This window comes from Onychomys torridus, chromosome 10 (genome assembly GCF_903995425.1).
Source record: "Onychomys torridus chromosome 10, mOncTor1.1, whole genome shotgun sequence".
In the NCBI taxonomy this organism is placed as follows: Eukaryota; Metazoa; Chordata; class Mammalia; order Rodentia; family Cricetidae; genus Onychomys; species Onychomys torridus.
The window spans coordinates 84,368,602-84,383,233 of record NC_050452.1 but is presented as its reverse complement, the minus strand read 5'-3'; the positions used below and the strand labels follow the sequence as shown (position 1 = coordinate 84,383,233).

The 14,632-nt window shown below is 41.9% G+C and overlaps 1 protein-coding gene across 4 annotated transcripts in view; it reads left to right on the top strand.

The window, feature by feature from the left end:
• Positions 1-13,948, top strand: part of Uso1 (USO1 vesicle transport factor) — a 72,042-nt gene extending 58,094 nt beyond the window's left edge. For all 4 annotated transcript variants that reach the window (XM_036201059.1, XM_036201060.1, XM_036201061.1 and 1 more), the window contains 7 exons: positions 1,452-1,569; positions 2,407-2,570; positions 3,833-3,919; positions 8,150-8,248; positions 9,670-9,777; positions 12,235-12,450; positions 12,939-13,948. In XM_036201059.1, the coding sequence (XP_036056952.1) occupies positions 1,452-1,569; positions 2,407-2,570; positions 3,833-3,919; positions 8,150-8,248; positions 9,670-9,777; positions 12,235-12,450; positions 12,939-13,019 (873 nt within the window). In that variant the 3' untranslated portion in view covers positions 13,020-13,948. The remainder of the gene's footprint in view (positions 1-1,451; positions 1,570-2,406; positions 2,571-3,832; positions 3,920-8,149; positions 8,249-9,669; positions 9,778-12,234; positions 12,451-12,938) is intronic.
• The last annotated feature ends 684 nt before the right edge of the window (positions 13,949-14,632 follow it).

Sequence of the window (14,632 nt, the reverse complement as noted above, 5' to 3'; positions counted from 1 at the left end):
TTGATTTAGAAAGAGAAGTCTTTTGACATAATTACTGAATTATTTATAAAATTAACATTTTATAAATTTTTACCACTTAAATCCTGTTAGATTTAATAAACATCTAGAACTGTAAAAATGTTTATATCCTTTGAAGGACATTTGAAAATTCATCCTAGGTTGGGGATTTAGCTCAGTGGTAGAGCACTTGCCTAGCAAGCACAAGGCCCTGGATTCGATCCTCAGCTCCAAAAAAAAAAACAAAAAACAAAAAAAAACAAACGAAAATTCATCCTAAGGAGATCCTCCAAATTCTGGAAAAACTGTTAAATGAACCAATATACTTATGTGATAACATTTATCATTTTGAAAAGTAGAAATTAACTTAGTGTTAAAAACATTTAATGTGATTTATATAATATCTACTTGATTAGCTGTATAGTGGGAATTAAAAATTATAGCTATAACGCTGGAAAGATGACTCATGAGGACCAGAGTTGGGATCTCAGCACCCACATAGCAGACTAGGTGCCCAATGCTCCACTGCTCCTGTAACCCCAGCTTGGAGCAGAGCAGAGACAGGAGGATTACTGGGACTTGCTAGCTTTCAGACTAGCCAAGTAAACACAAGCCCTAGGTTCAGGAAGAGACTATGACAAAGGATTAAGTGGAGTATGGTAGAGGACAATGCCTAGTAGCCTCCATGCACACACACAGGCACACATGCATGCGTGTGCACACACAACTCATTTTTAAAATTATGATTGTGAACAGTGTATGGAAGTGTATGGAAGGACAGTAAGTTATCGAAATGTTCTACAACTGTATATGAACTGACTGGTAAGTTTAGAAAACATGAGCTCCAGCCTGCTTATAGCCCCATTTCTTTTCTTTTTTACGTTTATTTTTATTATTTTTAAGTCGTGTCTGTGTGTGGTTATGTGCACAAGTGCAGATGTCCATAGAGGCTAGAGGTGTGGGATCCTTGTGACATGCTCAGAGACAGAACCAACTCCTTCAGATTCTCCTCTGACACATCCACACATGTGCTCATGCACATATACTCTCTCTCACTCATCAACAAGTAAATGTAGCAAGTTTAAATAATACAGGTGCATGTGTATATCTTCATTTGCTAGGTTTATGTAGTTTGGTATACATTTTTCAAATGGTTCATGGCCCCAGAATGAGTTTTGGTTGGTTGGTTGGTTGTTTTGCTTGTTTGCGTTTGGTTTTCTTGGATACTAGTGGTGAAATTACAGGCTCTGCCATGAGCTCACCAGTGGAGCCTCTGTGTGATGATTGGCTTTGCGCATGTAAAAGTCCTAGTGCTTAAGTATTGATTGACTCTGGATGCGTTGGCTGTTTTAACAGCCTGATCTTTAAAGAAAAGCCTTTGTGGTGTGTGTGTGCGTGCGCACGTTGCGTTACTGAGTCTCAGGTGAGACTGTCTGAGATGTGTCCTGTCACAGGACCTCCAGCTGGAAGAACTGAAGCAGCAAGTGTCTACACTGAGATGTCAGAACGAGCAGCTGCAGACAGCAGTCACGCAGCACAAGGACCAGTACAACCTCCTCAAAGTCCAGCTTGGTGAGTGAGGGGGTGTCCGGGCCATTCTGTCCCTAGCTGGACAGACAGACCCTCTGTGGACTGCTTGGACTTGAACTGTAATCATTGTGACAAACTCTCAAGTTAGAACTTAATGCAGGATGGCTTGTAATTCAGAGCAGCTAAGACAAGCCAGGTGGTGGCAGCACATTCCTTTAATCCTAGCGGATCTCTGAGTTCGAGGACAGCCTGGTCTACAGAACAAGGTCCAGGACAGCCAGGGCTACACAGAGAGACCCTGTTTCGGGAGTAAAAAGAAAAGTAGCTAAGACCAGATCTTTCCAGTTTGAAGTCCAGTCTCCATGCTTCCTGCTTCACTGTCTGATCAGGTGATTGTTGACCCTGGTGACACACTGTGTATTGACACATTAACATAAGCTCCCCAGGTAATTCTAAGCCGTAGGCTATTTGAGATTGGTTGCGAGAGTATTTCAGGTGCTTCAATTCTGAAGTTGAAATAACAGCATTCCTGTCATCTGAAAATGAAATGAAATACCTTCTCTGTATAAAATTCTAGTTCAGTCCTAGGCAGATAGGTAAGAATTCACATCTCTCCTTTTCAAAGGGTGGTTTTCGTGTAAGTCATTAGTCTCTGTGGCTGTGCGTGGGCATTTGGGCGCTGCTGGGGTCTGGGCCTGACTTTGTAAGCCCCACCTCGTTTACTTGGCAAGGGGGAAGCTGCACTGTGAGCACCCTGCCAGTTTCCTCGGCTAAGGAGACATCACTGGAGTCTTACGTGACCTCGTTTTCCAGTCTTCTAGCCCCTAGATGGAACACTTGCTTGATGCTAGCTTTCCCAATGTTGTGCCTGTTCAATAGGAAAAGACAATCACCATCAAGGTTCCCACAGTGACGGGGCTCAGGTGAACGGCATGCAGCCAGAAGAAATCAGTCGGCTGAGGGAAGAGGTGGAAGAGCTAAAACATCTGCAGGGGTGCTTACAAAGCCAGCTAGCCGAAAAGGACTCGGTGATAGAACATTTGGTGAGTAGGTGTTAAAGGGAATGTAAGTAAGAGCAGTTCACTTCCTCTTGTTTGTTTTCTTTTCAGCCAGGGGCTCACTGTGGAGCTCTGGATGGTCTGGAACTCATTATGTAGACCAGGCTGGCTTCAGACTTGCAGAGATCCTGAGAACTGGATTGAAAATGACGTGCCACAATCCCCAGCCCTGTTTTAGTTTTTTGACAGTCTCAGCCATCTCAGATTGATCTTGAATTGCTGATCCTCCTGCCTTCCCCTTCCAAGTGCTGGGCTGTGCGCGCCTCCAAGCCTGGCTTGATGCTAAACTCACTCTGTAGACCAGGCTAGCCTTGAGCTCACAGAGATCTGCCTGCCTCGGCGCCTGAGTGCTGGGATTAAAATGAGTGCCACTGTACCAGCTCATTTGCCTTTTAAATTTTTTTCTCATGAGACAAAGTCTATGTAGCCCTGGTTTTCCTAGAACTTGCTGTCTAGACCACGCTAGACCAGCTACTTTTGCTGAGATTAAAGGCTTGAGCAACCACACTCAGCTTGCTTTTTTTTTTTTTTCTTAAATGGGGATTATTTCTTTAAAAAAAAAAAAAGTAGTGATGGTATGGTTTGGAGGCTCTTTTTGCAGCGTGTGTGTGTGTGTGTGTGTGTGTGTGTGTGTGTGTGTGTGTGTACGTACGTGTGTGTGCAGGTAGGGACACTCCAGCAACAGCAACAGTGGAGGTCAAAGGACAGTTTCCAGGAGTTGACTCTCTTCTTTGACTGTGTGGTCTCAGGAATCAAGTCATGTTGCCAGGCTGGGTGGCAAGTACCTTCACATGCTGGGCCACTTCCCTGGCTCCTCACACTTAGAATGAAATAGCTTTTTATTTTATTTTATTTTATTTTATTTTTTAAGCTGAGGATCGAACCCAGGGCCTTGCGCTTGCTAGGCAAGCACTCTACCACTGAGCTAAATCCCCAGCCCGAGCTAGCTTTTTAATGTGGAAGTGGCTCAGTACATGGTTGTTGTGCTTTTGCCCCTTTCTACTTGAGGTGCGTGTTCAGATAGAATGACCCACGTGGTGTGAGCGTTACTTCTGTGGGAAGTATAGACAGACAGACCGTCAGCGAGCACTGTGTTGAACTAGAACCTTACCTACAAAATTAAAATCTTCATGGGAATCCTTTGGTGAGCTTCTGTAAGACTTGGCTACATGTGTGCACTTCTGCTTTGGCTCCCCTTTCTCTTCAGATTACACTGACTCCATAGTTTATTTCTCTGCTAATTGTAGAAGTCCTCACAAGTGTCTGCCCTGAATGAACAGACGTCAGCAGCAGCTTCGCCCAGAGACTCCGAGCAAGTCATAGAGTTAAAGCAGGTAATTTCCTAGCTTGAGCCCAGGCCTGTGTTGTCTTGTTTAGTTCCAGGAGAGTCACACCCCTGAAGTGGATTGTTTTAGAACTCCACTGTCAGGAGTAATAAAACTGGTAATTAAGGCAGCTTTTGAAAATCCAGAAGCCATGTCTACCTTGACAGTAATATTGTTTTGTCTTTTATTGGTTGGTTTTAAATTTTTTACATTTGTGTATTTATTTATTTAGTGCTATGAGTATGTATGCACATGCACACTGCTTTTGCTGCAAAGTGCACGTCTGGAAGTCAGGACAGCTTGAGGGAGTTGGGTCTCTCCCTCTACCACGAGGGATTGGACTCAGGTAGTCACCACTGAGCCGTCTGGCTAGCCCAGCTTCTTGTTTCTAAGTCTCCCTCTTGGTTCACTCTTTTCTGTCCGTCCTTCCTCCTTTCTCTGTTAAAGGAATGTATGCTTATTCAAAAAGAGAAATGAACGGAGATCAAGCTGTGCTACCTAATGTCTCCTCTACTAGTCAGCTAGCCTCACTCACAGATGGCTGTCTGAAAGGTGTCACCAGCATCTGTGTGTCTCAAACTTCTCAGAATTTAGTAGGTGCATGAATGTTTTGTGTGCATGCACACAGACACACACGCATACCACATACATGCAGTATTCACAGAGGGCATCCAACTGGAACTGGAGTGATAGGCAGCTGTGAGCTGCCATGTATGTGGGTGCTGGGAGTCGATCTTAAGTCTCTGCAAGAGCAGCAAGTGCTCTTAACTACTGAGCTATCTCCAATTGCTCAGACCCTATCTAAAAGCTGACCTTGTATAGATGTAACTGTCTTATTAAATAAGAAACACAGCCAAATGCAGAGTTAAAAGTCCAAGAGGTCAGAGCAATAGCTAAGAGCTGATACTAAAAACCCTTTCACCCGGTGGTGGCGGCACACGCCTTTAATCCCAGCACTCAGGAGGCAAAGGCAGGCAGATCTCTGTGAGTTCGAGGCCAGCCTGGGCTATAGAGTGAGTTCCAGGAAAGGTGCAAAGCTACACAGAGAAACCCTGTCTCAAAAAACCATTAAAAAAAAAAAGACATTTTGGCTGGGCGGTAGCGGCGCACGCCTTTAATCCCAGCACTCAAGAGGCAGAGGCAGGTGGATCTCTGTGAGTTCGAGGCCAGCCTGGTCTCCAAAGTGAGTTCCAGGAAAGGCGCAAAGCTACACAGAGAAACCCTGTCTCCAAAAACCAAAAACAAACCCTTTCTTACCCTTCCTGCTGCTGCTGTCCTTCCCCTCAGAAAGAAACCTACTTCCTGTGTGTTTGTATTTTTACTGACTTTCTGTTCTGCCTTCTTATTGGTTGTAAACCCAACCAACCACATGACATCCTCATCACTGCCTGTCGATACAGACCTGCAGGTCTTCTATGGTTGGTATTGAGATTAAAGGCGTGTGTCTCCATCTGGCTGTATCCTTGAACACAGAGATCTGGCTCTTGCTATGGCTTGCTATTAGCTCTGACCCCCAGGCAACTTTATTTATTAGCATACAAATAAAATCACATTTCAGTACAAATAAAATAGCAACCTTGTCTTCAAATCAGGTGTCATTTACAGTCTTTAGGTCTCCAGCATTTGTTCACAATCTATTGCTTGTGTAGGCAAGATTAATGTACTATTTTGGTTTTACTGAGTTTGCCAATACTAAAACATTAAAGCAAATCAAGTTATTAATATGTTACCTTACTGTGTAAATCCCAAATAAAAAGTTTTAGTTATGCTTCCCAGTGAATCTTTGATAGAATATTTTATAAAAGAAATTTGCCTTTTTTTTTTTTTTTACTTTTCCCAATTTCTTTTGTAAGTGCATGTATGTGTGGTGGGTTTGGGGTTTAGTTGTTTTGTTTTTTTTTTAAGATTTATTTGTTTGTTTGTTTGTTTGTTTATTATGTATACAATGTTCTGTCTGCATGTATGTCTGCAGGCCAGAAGAGGGCGCCAGATCTCATTACAGATGGTTGTGAGCTACCATATGGTTGCTGGGAATTGAACTCAGGACCTCTGGAAGAGCAGTCAGTGCTCTTAACCCCTGAGCCATCTCTCCAGCCCTAGGTTGTTGGTATTTTGAGACAAGGTCTCTCTTATGGAGTCTGGCTGTCCTATAACTAATTGTGTAGCCCAGGCTGGCCTCAAACTCACAGAGATCCTCCTGCCTTTGCCTCCCAAGTGCTGGCATTAAAGGTGTGCACCATCTTGCCCAGCAAATACACAATTTTTTAGTGATGGCTTTATAGGGTTTTATAACAACAGAGGGTTTTATTTATTATATTACATTTTACAAAATGCTGCATAGGGACAGGGGAGGTGCTCAGTAGGTAAAATGTCTTGCTAACAAGCATGAGAACTTCAATTTGAATCCCCAGCACCCACATCAGAGAAAGACAGGCATGGTGTCATGTGCCTGTAGGACAGGTGGATCCTGCGAGATGGTCTCCAGGTTCAGTGAGAGACTGTGTCAAAAACTAAAGTGGAGAACAAAAGGGGGATACCCAGTGGCAACCCTTGGCCTCCACACAGTCCCCCAACGCAACATCATCATCACATACACACATGTGTATACACACACCATATACACATGAAAGTGATCCATAATATCACTGTCTGCATACTATTTTGATAATTGGCAATAGGAAGCAATTAAAGAAAAGGCATATGTGTACACTATAGATATATGAAGCAGAACAAAAGAAAAGTATTATTCACATGCCAGTACCTCACCACCAGACATGTCTCCATCACTGCCAGATGTCCTGAGGGGCAAGAAGCATCACTGGATGGGAGCCACCATTTTAATGGCTCTTCTGTCATTGTACTGGGGTAGAGGAGGGCAATAAGAACATTAGAAAGTTTGACAACATAAACTATCATTTCTTGCCTAATCTGAACTGTGAGAGACCAGATCCCACAATCTGCTCAGGGTAATAAAAGGAATGCCTCAGAGTAGCAGGGGACAGGAAACTTTTTTATCTGAGGGTAATTAGGAATAAGTTTTAATCTTCTATGGCTGGTGAAATAAGGAAACACACAGGCTTTCTGATGATAACTTTCTCTTTTACTTCAGCTTAAAAATGGTCTCTGACTCTTTCTGTCTCCACACAGCTACATATCCCCACACTGCTGCATACAGCTACATGTCTTTATATACATACATCTTTTCATATGGCTTCACATCTGTCTTTTGCATACATTTCTCTTCTGCATATGGTTTCTATACAGCTTCATTTTTCCTTGCCTCCACACGGTTACAAATCTCCACACAGGCACAGCTAAACATCTCGTTTACACAGCTCTCTCACCATACAGTGCTTTACACAGCTCCTCTATGTAGCAGCAGCTCTTACACACAGCTCTCTCTCACACTCATTCACTCACATACTTCTACATTATTCACTCAATGCTTTACACACTCATTCTTTCACCCACTCACTCCTTCACACTTCTCATGCTGCTTCTTCATCTCGCACTCAGCACACACACACACACACACACACACACACTTCACTCACATTCTGCAGCAGCTCTCCCAGAGCTCTACACAGCCATCTCTCTCCACACCACTGCTGCTCTCTCATAGCCAAACTCTGGACAATTATAAGTTACATTTTCAGGCCCTATTCCTTCTCAAAACACAAGTCCTTATGCCTGCCTGCCTGCCTGCCTGGTTTCCTTTCTTCCCTTTTCTTCTCTTTGTGATTTTTTTTTTTTGGGGGGGGAGGCAGGGAGTGTAGGATGAAGAGAATGTTTAGGGTCTCAAGAGACAACAGAGATAAATAAATGTGTTTCATTTCCCATCTTGAACCTAACATAAAGAGTTGTTCTCCAGAATTAAATTTTAAAACTTGGAAGTTATCTTTTTTTTTTTTTAGATTATTTATGTATTATGTATACAGTGTTCAGCCTGCAGGCCAGAAGAGGGCACCAGATCTCATTACAGATGGTTGTGAGCCACCATGTGGTTGCTGGGAATTGAACTCAGGACCTCTGGAAGAACAGCCAGTGCTCTTAACCTCTGAGCCATCTCCCCAGCCCAGAGAAGTTACCGGGTTTTTTTGTTTGTTTGTTTGTTTGTTTTTGTTTTTGTTTTTGTTTTTTGGAAGACAGGGTCAAGAAAGGATTTCTTCCCCTGTAATGGACATTTCCTTAATGAAATCAGTGCTGTTTACATCACAACTCTACTATTCTTATTTTCAGGAACTGTCAACATTAAAGTCCCAGTTAAACTCACAGTCTCTGGAGATCACCAGACTCCAGGCAGAAAATCATGAGCTGCTACAGAGAGCAGAAGTCTTGGTGAGTCGTTCTTGTCTCTCTTCCAAAGGTGGTAAGATGAAGTTAACCTGTGCTCTCAGCCAGTCTTTATTTCTCATTAGCTAGTGTTCAGCGACAGAGACTTTAAGGGAACCTTTTTCTTTTCTTTTTTTTTTTTTCTTTTTCTTTTTATTACTGTATGGATTCATTTATTTAGTTACTGAATGGTTTATTACTGGTGTAACATCCATTTCCATCCCTTTCCATCCAAGCTGATCGCTTCCCTACTATTCTAAATTATCAAAAACCCATTCACTTCATCAGAGTCAGAACCACCACATAAGAAAGTCCCCCTCAAGGACCTCTTCGTCCATGTCCCTGGTGTCTGCTGCATGGCTTGGTTGCATCCATGAGTATAATCACTTACTAAAGGTGACCTCGACCCCGATGCTTTCCGCACAACACGCTTTCTCATGTTTTGCAATCTGGGTAGTCTGAAAATTCCAAGTCTTCATTTTTACATAATCGTTTGTAACTTTCTCTCTCTTACATTTTACTGTAAACTGCAGAGAGAAATGAGACTGCACAATAGGATTTGTCTGGGAATAGCAGCTAGATAAGTGATTGCTCACTCATGCCAAGTGTAGTGATGACCGCGAGTGAGAACACAGATACATACGTTGGCCAGTAGACTGACCGATTGACTGCTCTGTGCTCTCCCAAAATACGAGCCACAATTCTGCCACGTTCTTTGCTGCTCTAGCACAAGGGTTGTCTGTCCTCTGATTCCCATTAGCATGCTTTCCGTTTCTCTCTGATCTCACCAGAGACACATTGACACTTCTGCCTACATTCTCTTCATGTGTGTGCACAAGACTAGACCTTCCTCTATAGCTCTTCTCTTTCATTATGAACCCTTTTCAGAATTCCCTTTAATGTTCATGTTTCTGTCAATAGCTTCTTTGAAGTGACTTAAGCTTTGCCTGATGTGTACTCAATACTCCCTTCATTACCCTGTTCCAAAGCCATGTCCACATTAATAGGTATTTGTTTAATCAATACCCCTCTGTCTGGTCTATTACAGAGAAAAGGTGGGTGCTGATTTTTTCGTTGTTGTTGTTCATAGAACACTTAAAAGGTTTACATTTCACCAGCTGGTGGCATTGGGTGGGTTTAATGCCTGAGGTGATAGTTGGGGACTTACTGAGGAGCTGAGGCTCTGGAGCCCTTTGCTGCTGCTGCTCTGGACTGACCGTGACACTGCTCAGTCTTGCATTCCTTGTCCTCTGACCCATGATGGGACAGCTGATCCATCACAGCGTTTTGGTGCTTTCACATAAAAACACGAGGAGTTTTGTTTTCTGTCATTTGAAATAAAACTTCAAAACAGCAGGAAGATATGCACACTTACAGAGTTTGTATCATTTGTAACTTAAAGAGACTTTTCACATTTGCATTTCCAGGCAAAGTCGGTCCCTGTACAAGGAGAGAGTGAGAATGTGGTAGCTGCTAAGACTACTGATGTAGAAGGGAGGCTGTCCGCCTTACTTCAGGAGACAAAAGAATTAAAGGTTGGTGTTGGCAAAACTGCTGTTTATTACACATAATATGAGGTAAATTATGGAAAATCTGTTTCATTTCATCTCGTAGGCCTATAAAGAAATGTAGCTGAAGTTTTTCTGTGTCCCACCTGGCCAGTAGTCAGGACAAATCTCTCTCACCTGCCAGTCCTGCAGCCACTTGGACCCAAGTAAACACACTGAGACTTACATTAATTAAAACTATGTGGCCTGATGGCTCAGGTGTCTTGCTAGCTAGATCTTACATCTTTAATTAATCCATTTCTATAAATATACCTTGTCACGTGGTTCATGGCTTACTGGTATCTTTACATCTTGCTTCTCATGGCGGCGGCTGGCAGCATCTCCAGACTCAGCCTTCCATTTCCCAGCATTCTCCTCTCTGCTTATCCTGCCTATACTATACTTCCTGCCTGGCTACTGGCCAATCAGCATTTTATTTATCAATCAATCATAGCAACACATTCACAGCATACAGAAAGACATCCCCAGCAAAGAAAATTAACTGGAAGTTAGGGTTTGGGTTTTTGTTTTTGTTTTTTCCCAAGATACAGTTCTCTGTGTAGTCCTGGCTCTCCTGGAACTCACTCTATAGACCAGACCGATCTTGAACTCAAAGATCTGCCTGCCTCTGCTTCCTCTGCCTCTGCTGGAATTAAAGGTGTATGCCACCACTGCCCAGCAAGTTTTCTTATCAACATCAGTATTTAGACATAACAAAATAAGGACACCAAATTTGACTAATACAAAAACCACATATAGCAAGCATGGTGGCACACACCTTTAATCCTAGCTCTGAGGCAGAGGCAAAGCAGGTAGCCATGAGTTCCAGGCCAGCCAGGAATGCATAGTTGATGTGGGATATCTTTGAGTTTTCTTCAGTTATAATGAAAGATACAAAACTTTAGACTCGCCAAGATAAGATACATAATTATCTTCTCTTCTCTAATTTTGTCAAATGCAAGTGGATTGGATAGTGTTACTATAATTCTTTTTTTTTTTTTTTTTTTTTTTTTTTTTTTTTTTTTTTTTTGGTTTTTCAAGATAGGGTTTCTCTGTGTAGCTTTGTACCTTTCCTGAAACTTGCTTTGGATACCAGGTTGGCCTTAAACTCACAGAGATCTGCCTGCTTATGCCGAGTGCTGGGATTAAAGGCGTGCGCTACCACTGCCCGGCTATAATTCTTACTTAGTAATTGTTTTTGTTTTATAATATTAAGGTTAAAACCTTCCTTTTTAATCAGACAAAAAAAAAAGAGGAAATGCTGTGGGATAAGGCTCTTGTACACTGTAAAGATTTGTCACTCAAATTGGTTTAATAAAATGCTGATTGGCCAGTAGCCAGGCAGGGAGTATAGGTGGGGCTACCAGAATAGGAGAATGCTCGGAAGAGGAAGGACAGAGTCTCCAGCCAGACACAGATGAAGCAAGATGAGAATGCCGGACTGAGAAAAGGTACCAAGCCAGAAGGCTAAACATAGATAAGAATTATGGGTTAATTTAAGTGTAAGAAGTAGTTAGAAATAAGCCTGAGCTAATGGCCAAGCATTTATATATAATTAATATTCTATGTGGTAATTTGAGCGGCTGCTGGGTATTTGGGAATTGTTGGCAGAACAGAAACTTCCACATGCACACAGTGAGATTATCTCAAAAAGCAAAATAACATTCAGACTTCCTTAGGGCTGAGGAATATTAGACAGACATGTCAGAATATGTAACATGAAGAATCAGGTGACATTCATAAATAGATCATGAAGTAAAGTTTGAAAAAGGAAGATGATATATAGTTATACTTTCTGGATTGTGTTTTGAAACTATCCTTTTCATTCTCAAAATGAAATGGGATTTTTTTTTTTTCCCCATCGATTTTTGAGTTCTAATTCTGATGCCCATCTTGCTTCTATACAATGTTACTCTTGTGGTTTGGGCATGGATGGCTAAGGTTTGGACTTTTTACTCTGTTGATTGTGGCTTTCTTTGCTAAGTAATCTGGCAGATTCCCACATTTTGGGGTGTGTGTTTTAAGACTTAGGTACCTTCAGTACCCACCTTAGATTGAACAGTTGTCACATATTAGTTACCTTCACGTTCCTGTGACCAAAAATCCTGAGAGAACTTCCTGGGGCTGAGATTTATTTGGGGCCATGGTTCAGATGTCACAGTTCATAATTGCTGGGAATACAAAAGCACTTCACAGCTTGGTGGCAGGAATGTAAGGTGGCCAAATGTTGGCTGATCAGAAAATGACAGTTCCAGACAGACCAGAAGTAGATAATCACCTTCAAGACCTACCACTAGTGACCTACCTCTGCCACCATGAGCCAGTAGGGATATTTCACACCTAAACCAACACATAACAGTGATTTGTCATTGATGGAAACTATTATGAACTTTGGAAATGAGTACTGATTTTAGATCACTGCTTGTCACCTTGTCATTTTTCTAGAATGAAATTAAAGCTCTGTCTGAGGAGAAAACTGCCATTAAAAAGCAACTGGATTCATCTAACAGCACCATCGCCATTCTACAAACAGAGAAAGACAAATTAGATGTAGAAGTTACAGATTCTAAGAAAGAACAGGATGATCTCTTGGTACTGTTGGCTGATCAGGATCAGAAAATCCTGTCCCTGAAGAGTAAACTCAAGGACCTCGGTCATCCAGTAAGACTGAAATAGTTCCACAAGTGTTCTGTATCTGTAGTTTTGCATGGGAAAGTTGGGCACTATGTTAGCCATAGAAATGTGGGGTCGAGAACATGGTGTTTGTAGTTCTCACTGTTTGGTGAGTTTGTCTGAGAGAAATCAAATTCTCTTTGTAATACTTGAAGACCTTGAGCCTAGAAAATAGCTGGTTTCATTGCTCCTGGGTAATAAGACTCATCAAGGGTAGGTTTTGTGGTCATTATTTTTTACCACAGTGGGTTCAGATTCATGGATAGAAAAGTGTGACCATTTGTCATTAAAGTTAACTGACTAGCATTACCCATTCATGTTAAAAATGACAGGGAGCCCTGAGCATTATGAAGTCAAGGAAATAGGATTTACTATGACATACTGTTAATATTAATAATTAATATATACATGTTTCGCATGCATATGTTTATTTATTATTATGTGTGTATATGAACACATCTGTATTTCCCCCTTAGGTTGAAGAAGAAGATGAATCTGGAGACCAAGAAGATGATGATGATGAAATGGACGATGGTGACAAGGACCAGGATATCTAGCTTTAAACCCTAAGAGTGATAGAGATTATGTCATTACTTTGAAGAAGTCTTAAGACAGTGCTTTGGTTTGCCTCCACAAGAAATAAAGATTTAGAACCAGGCAGAAAGCATTCACTAATAAAATTATTGATGTATGTTTTTTAATATTGCCTCCCATATGGAAAACTCTGAAACTAACTTCATATGGAAGTTTTATTTATGTTCATCTGAACTCTCCCAAAATATAATTTGCAAAGAACATCAGGTTCCAAAATAGGCCATTTGAAGGCCTATGGTGGTAATGCTGTCGCCTTACTGGTTCATTAGGCGTGTGGTTTGTGGTGGCGATGCTGTCCACCTTATTGGTCCACTGGTTGTCTGCTTTTCAGAATCTGTGACTTCAGTCCTGACACATTAGATTTAATGTGTATTGAATGGGAATCATTATTTCTAAATCAGCATTTGAGTTCTCAGCTGGTTATTTCCTTGTAAAGAAAGGACTCTATTTAAAGAGGGTAGCCTGGGCTCGGGGGTCGTCGGTGGAGTGTGTCCTCACTCCCCTACCCCTGGTGTGCCTTCCAGAAGAACAAGATGGGACAGTTAGAGTGAGTGCTTGCCCTCTAACAGGTCCCATTCTGCCTTCTGTCCCGGAATGTGGAGGGCTGTTCTGAGAAACGGCACCAGTGTATTAATGCGGCTGCTTTTCCTTCTGTTTAAGCTGGAGGTGGAAAACAGATGGTAGTCAACAGTTCATACAGCTGGGATTAGCATTGTTTGATTATCATAAACTATGTTCTTAGTTTTCAAAAGACCCAAACTATGATTTATATAATTTATTGGCATTTTTGCTGAATAGGTGTAAGTCAGATAATAGATTTTTAAAAAGCAAAGGAAGCAATGTGTCAAAGTCTAATGTTTTCATAATAAAAATAGATATTATGTTCACTTAATCCCTGTCATGGTTCCCTTTGTTTAGATTTTACTGAAGTATTTAGTTCCTCCTGAGAAGTAAATGAAATGCTAAGACGTCTTGTCTTAGTCACTGTCCTCTTGCTGTGAAGAGCCACCGTAACCAAGTCAGCCCTTAGAAAGTGGAGCATTTAATTGGGGACCTCATTATAATTTCAGAGGTTTAGTCCATTATCAGAATGGTGGGGAGCATGGGCAGCGCACATGGCACTGGAGCCAGAGCTACGTCCTGATCCAGGCCAAGAGAAAGACCTGGCCTAGTCCTAATGCTGTCAAATGGCGCCACTCCCTAGTGACTAAGCACTCACGTACATGAGTCTGTGGGCCGTTCTCATTTACACCCCCACACTTCTCTCAGTACTGTTATGATAGCTTGCAGAGTTCACAGCTGGCTAAAATTGATTGCATTTTCCTCCAGTAATGTCTATGCACACTCCAGCATTTTGAAAGCTGACCAATAAAGATGAAGCTTCCAGGTAAGAGCCATCTTGATTTCTCCATGTTCTGTGACTCAGGTATGAGGTGTCTTCAGCAATAGGTTTTTACTGTCAAATTCTGGAGGGTGGTTTTGATATTTTTGCATTCAGACTGGAATTCTTAGCAATTATTTAAGCAGGGTGTGGTAGCTCACAGACATAAGAGGTTGAAGCAAGGATGCTTGTTAA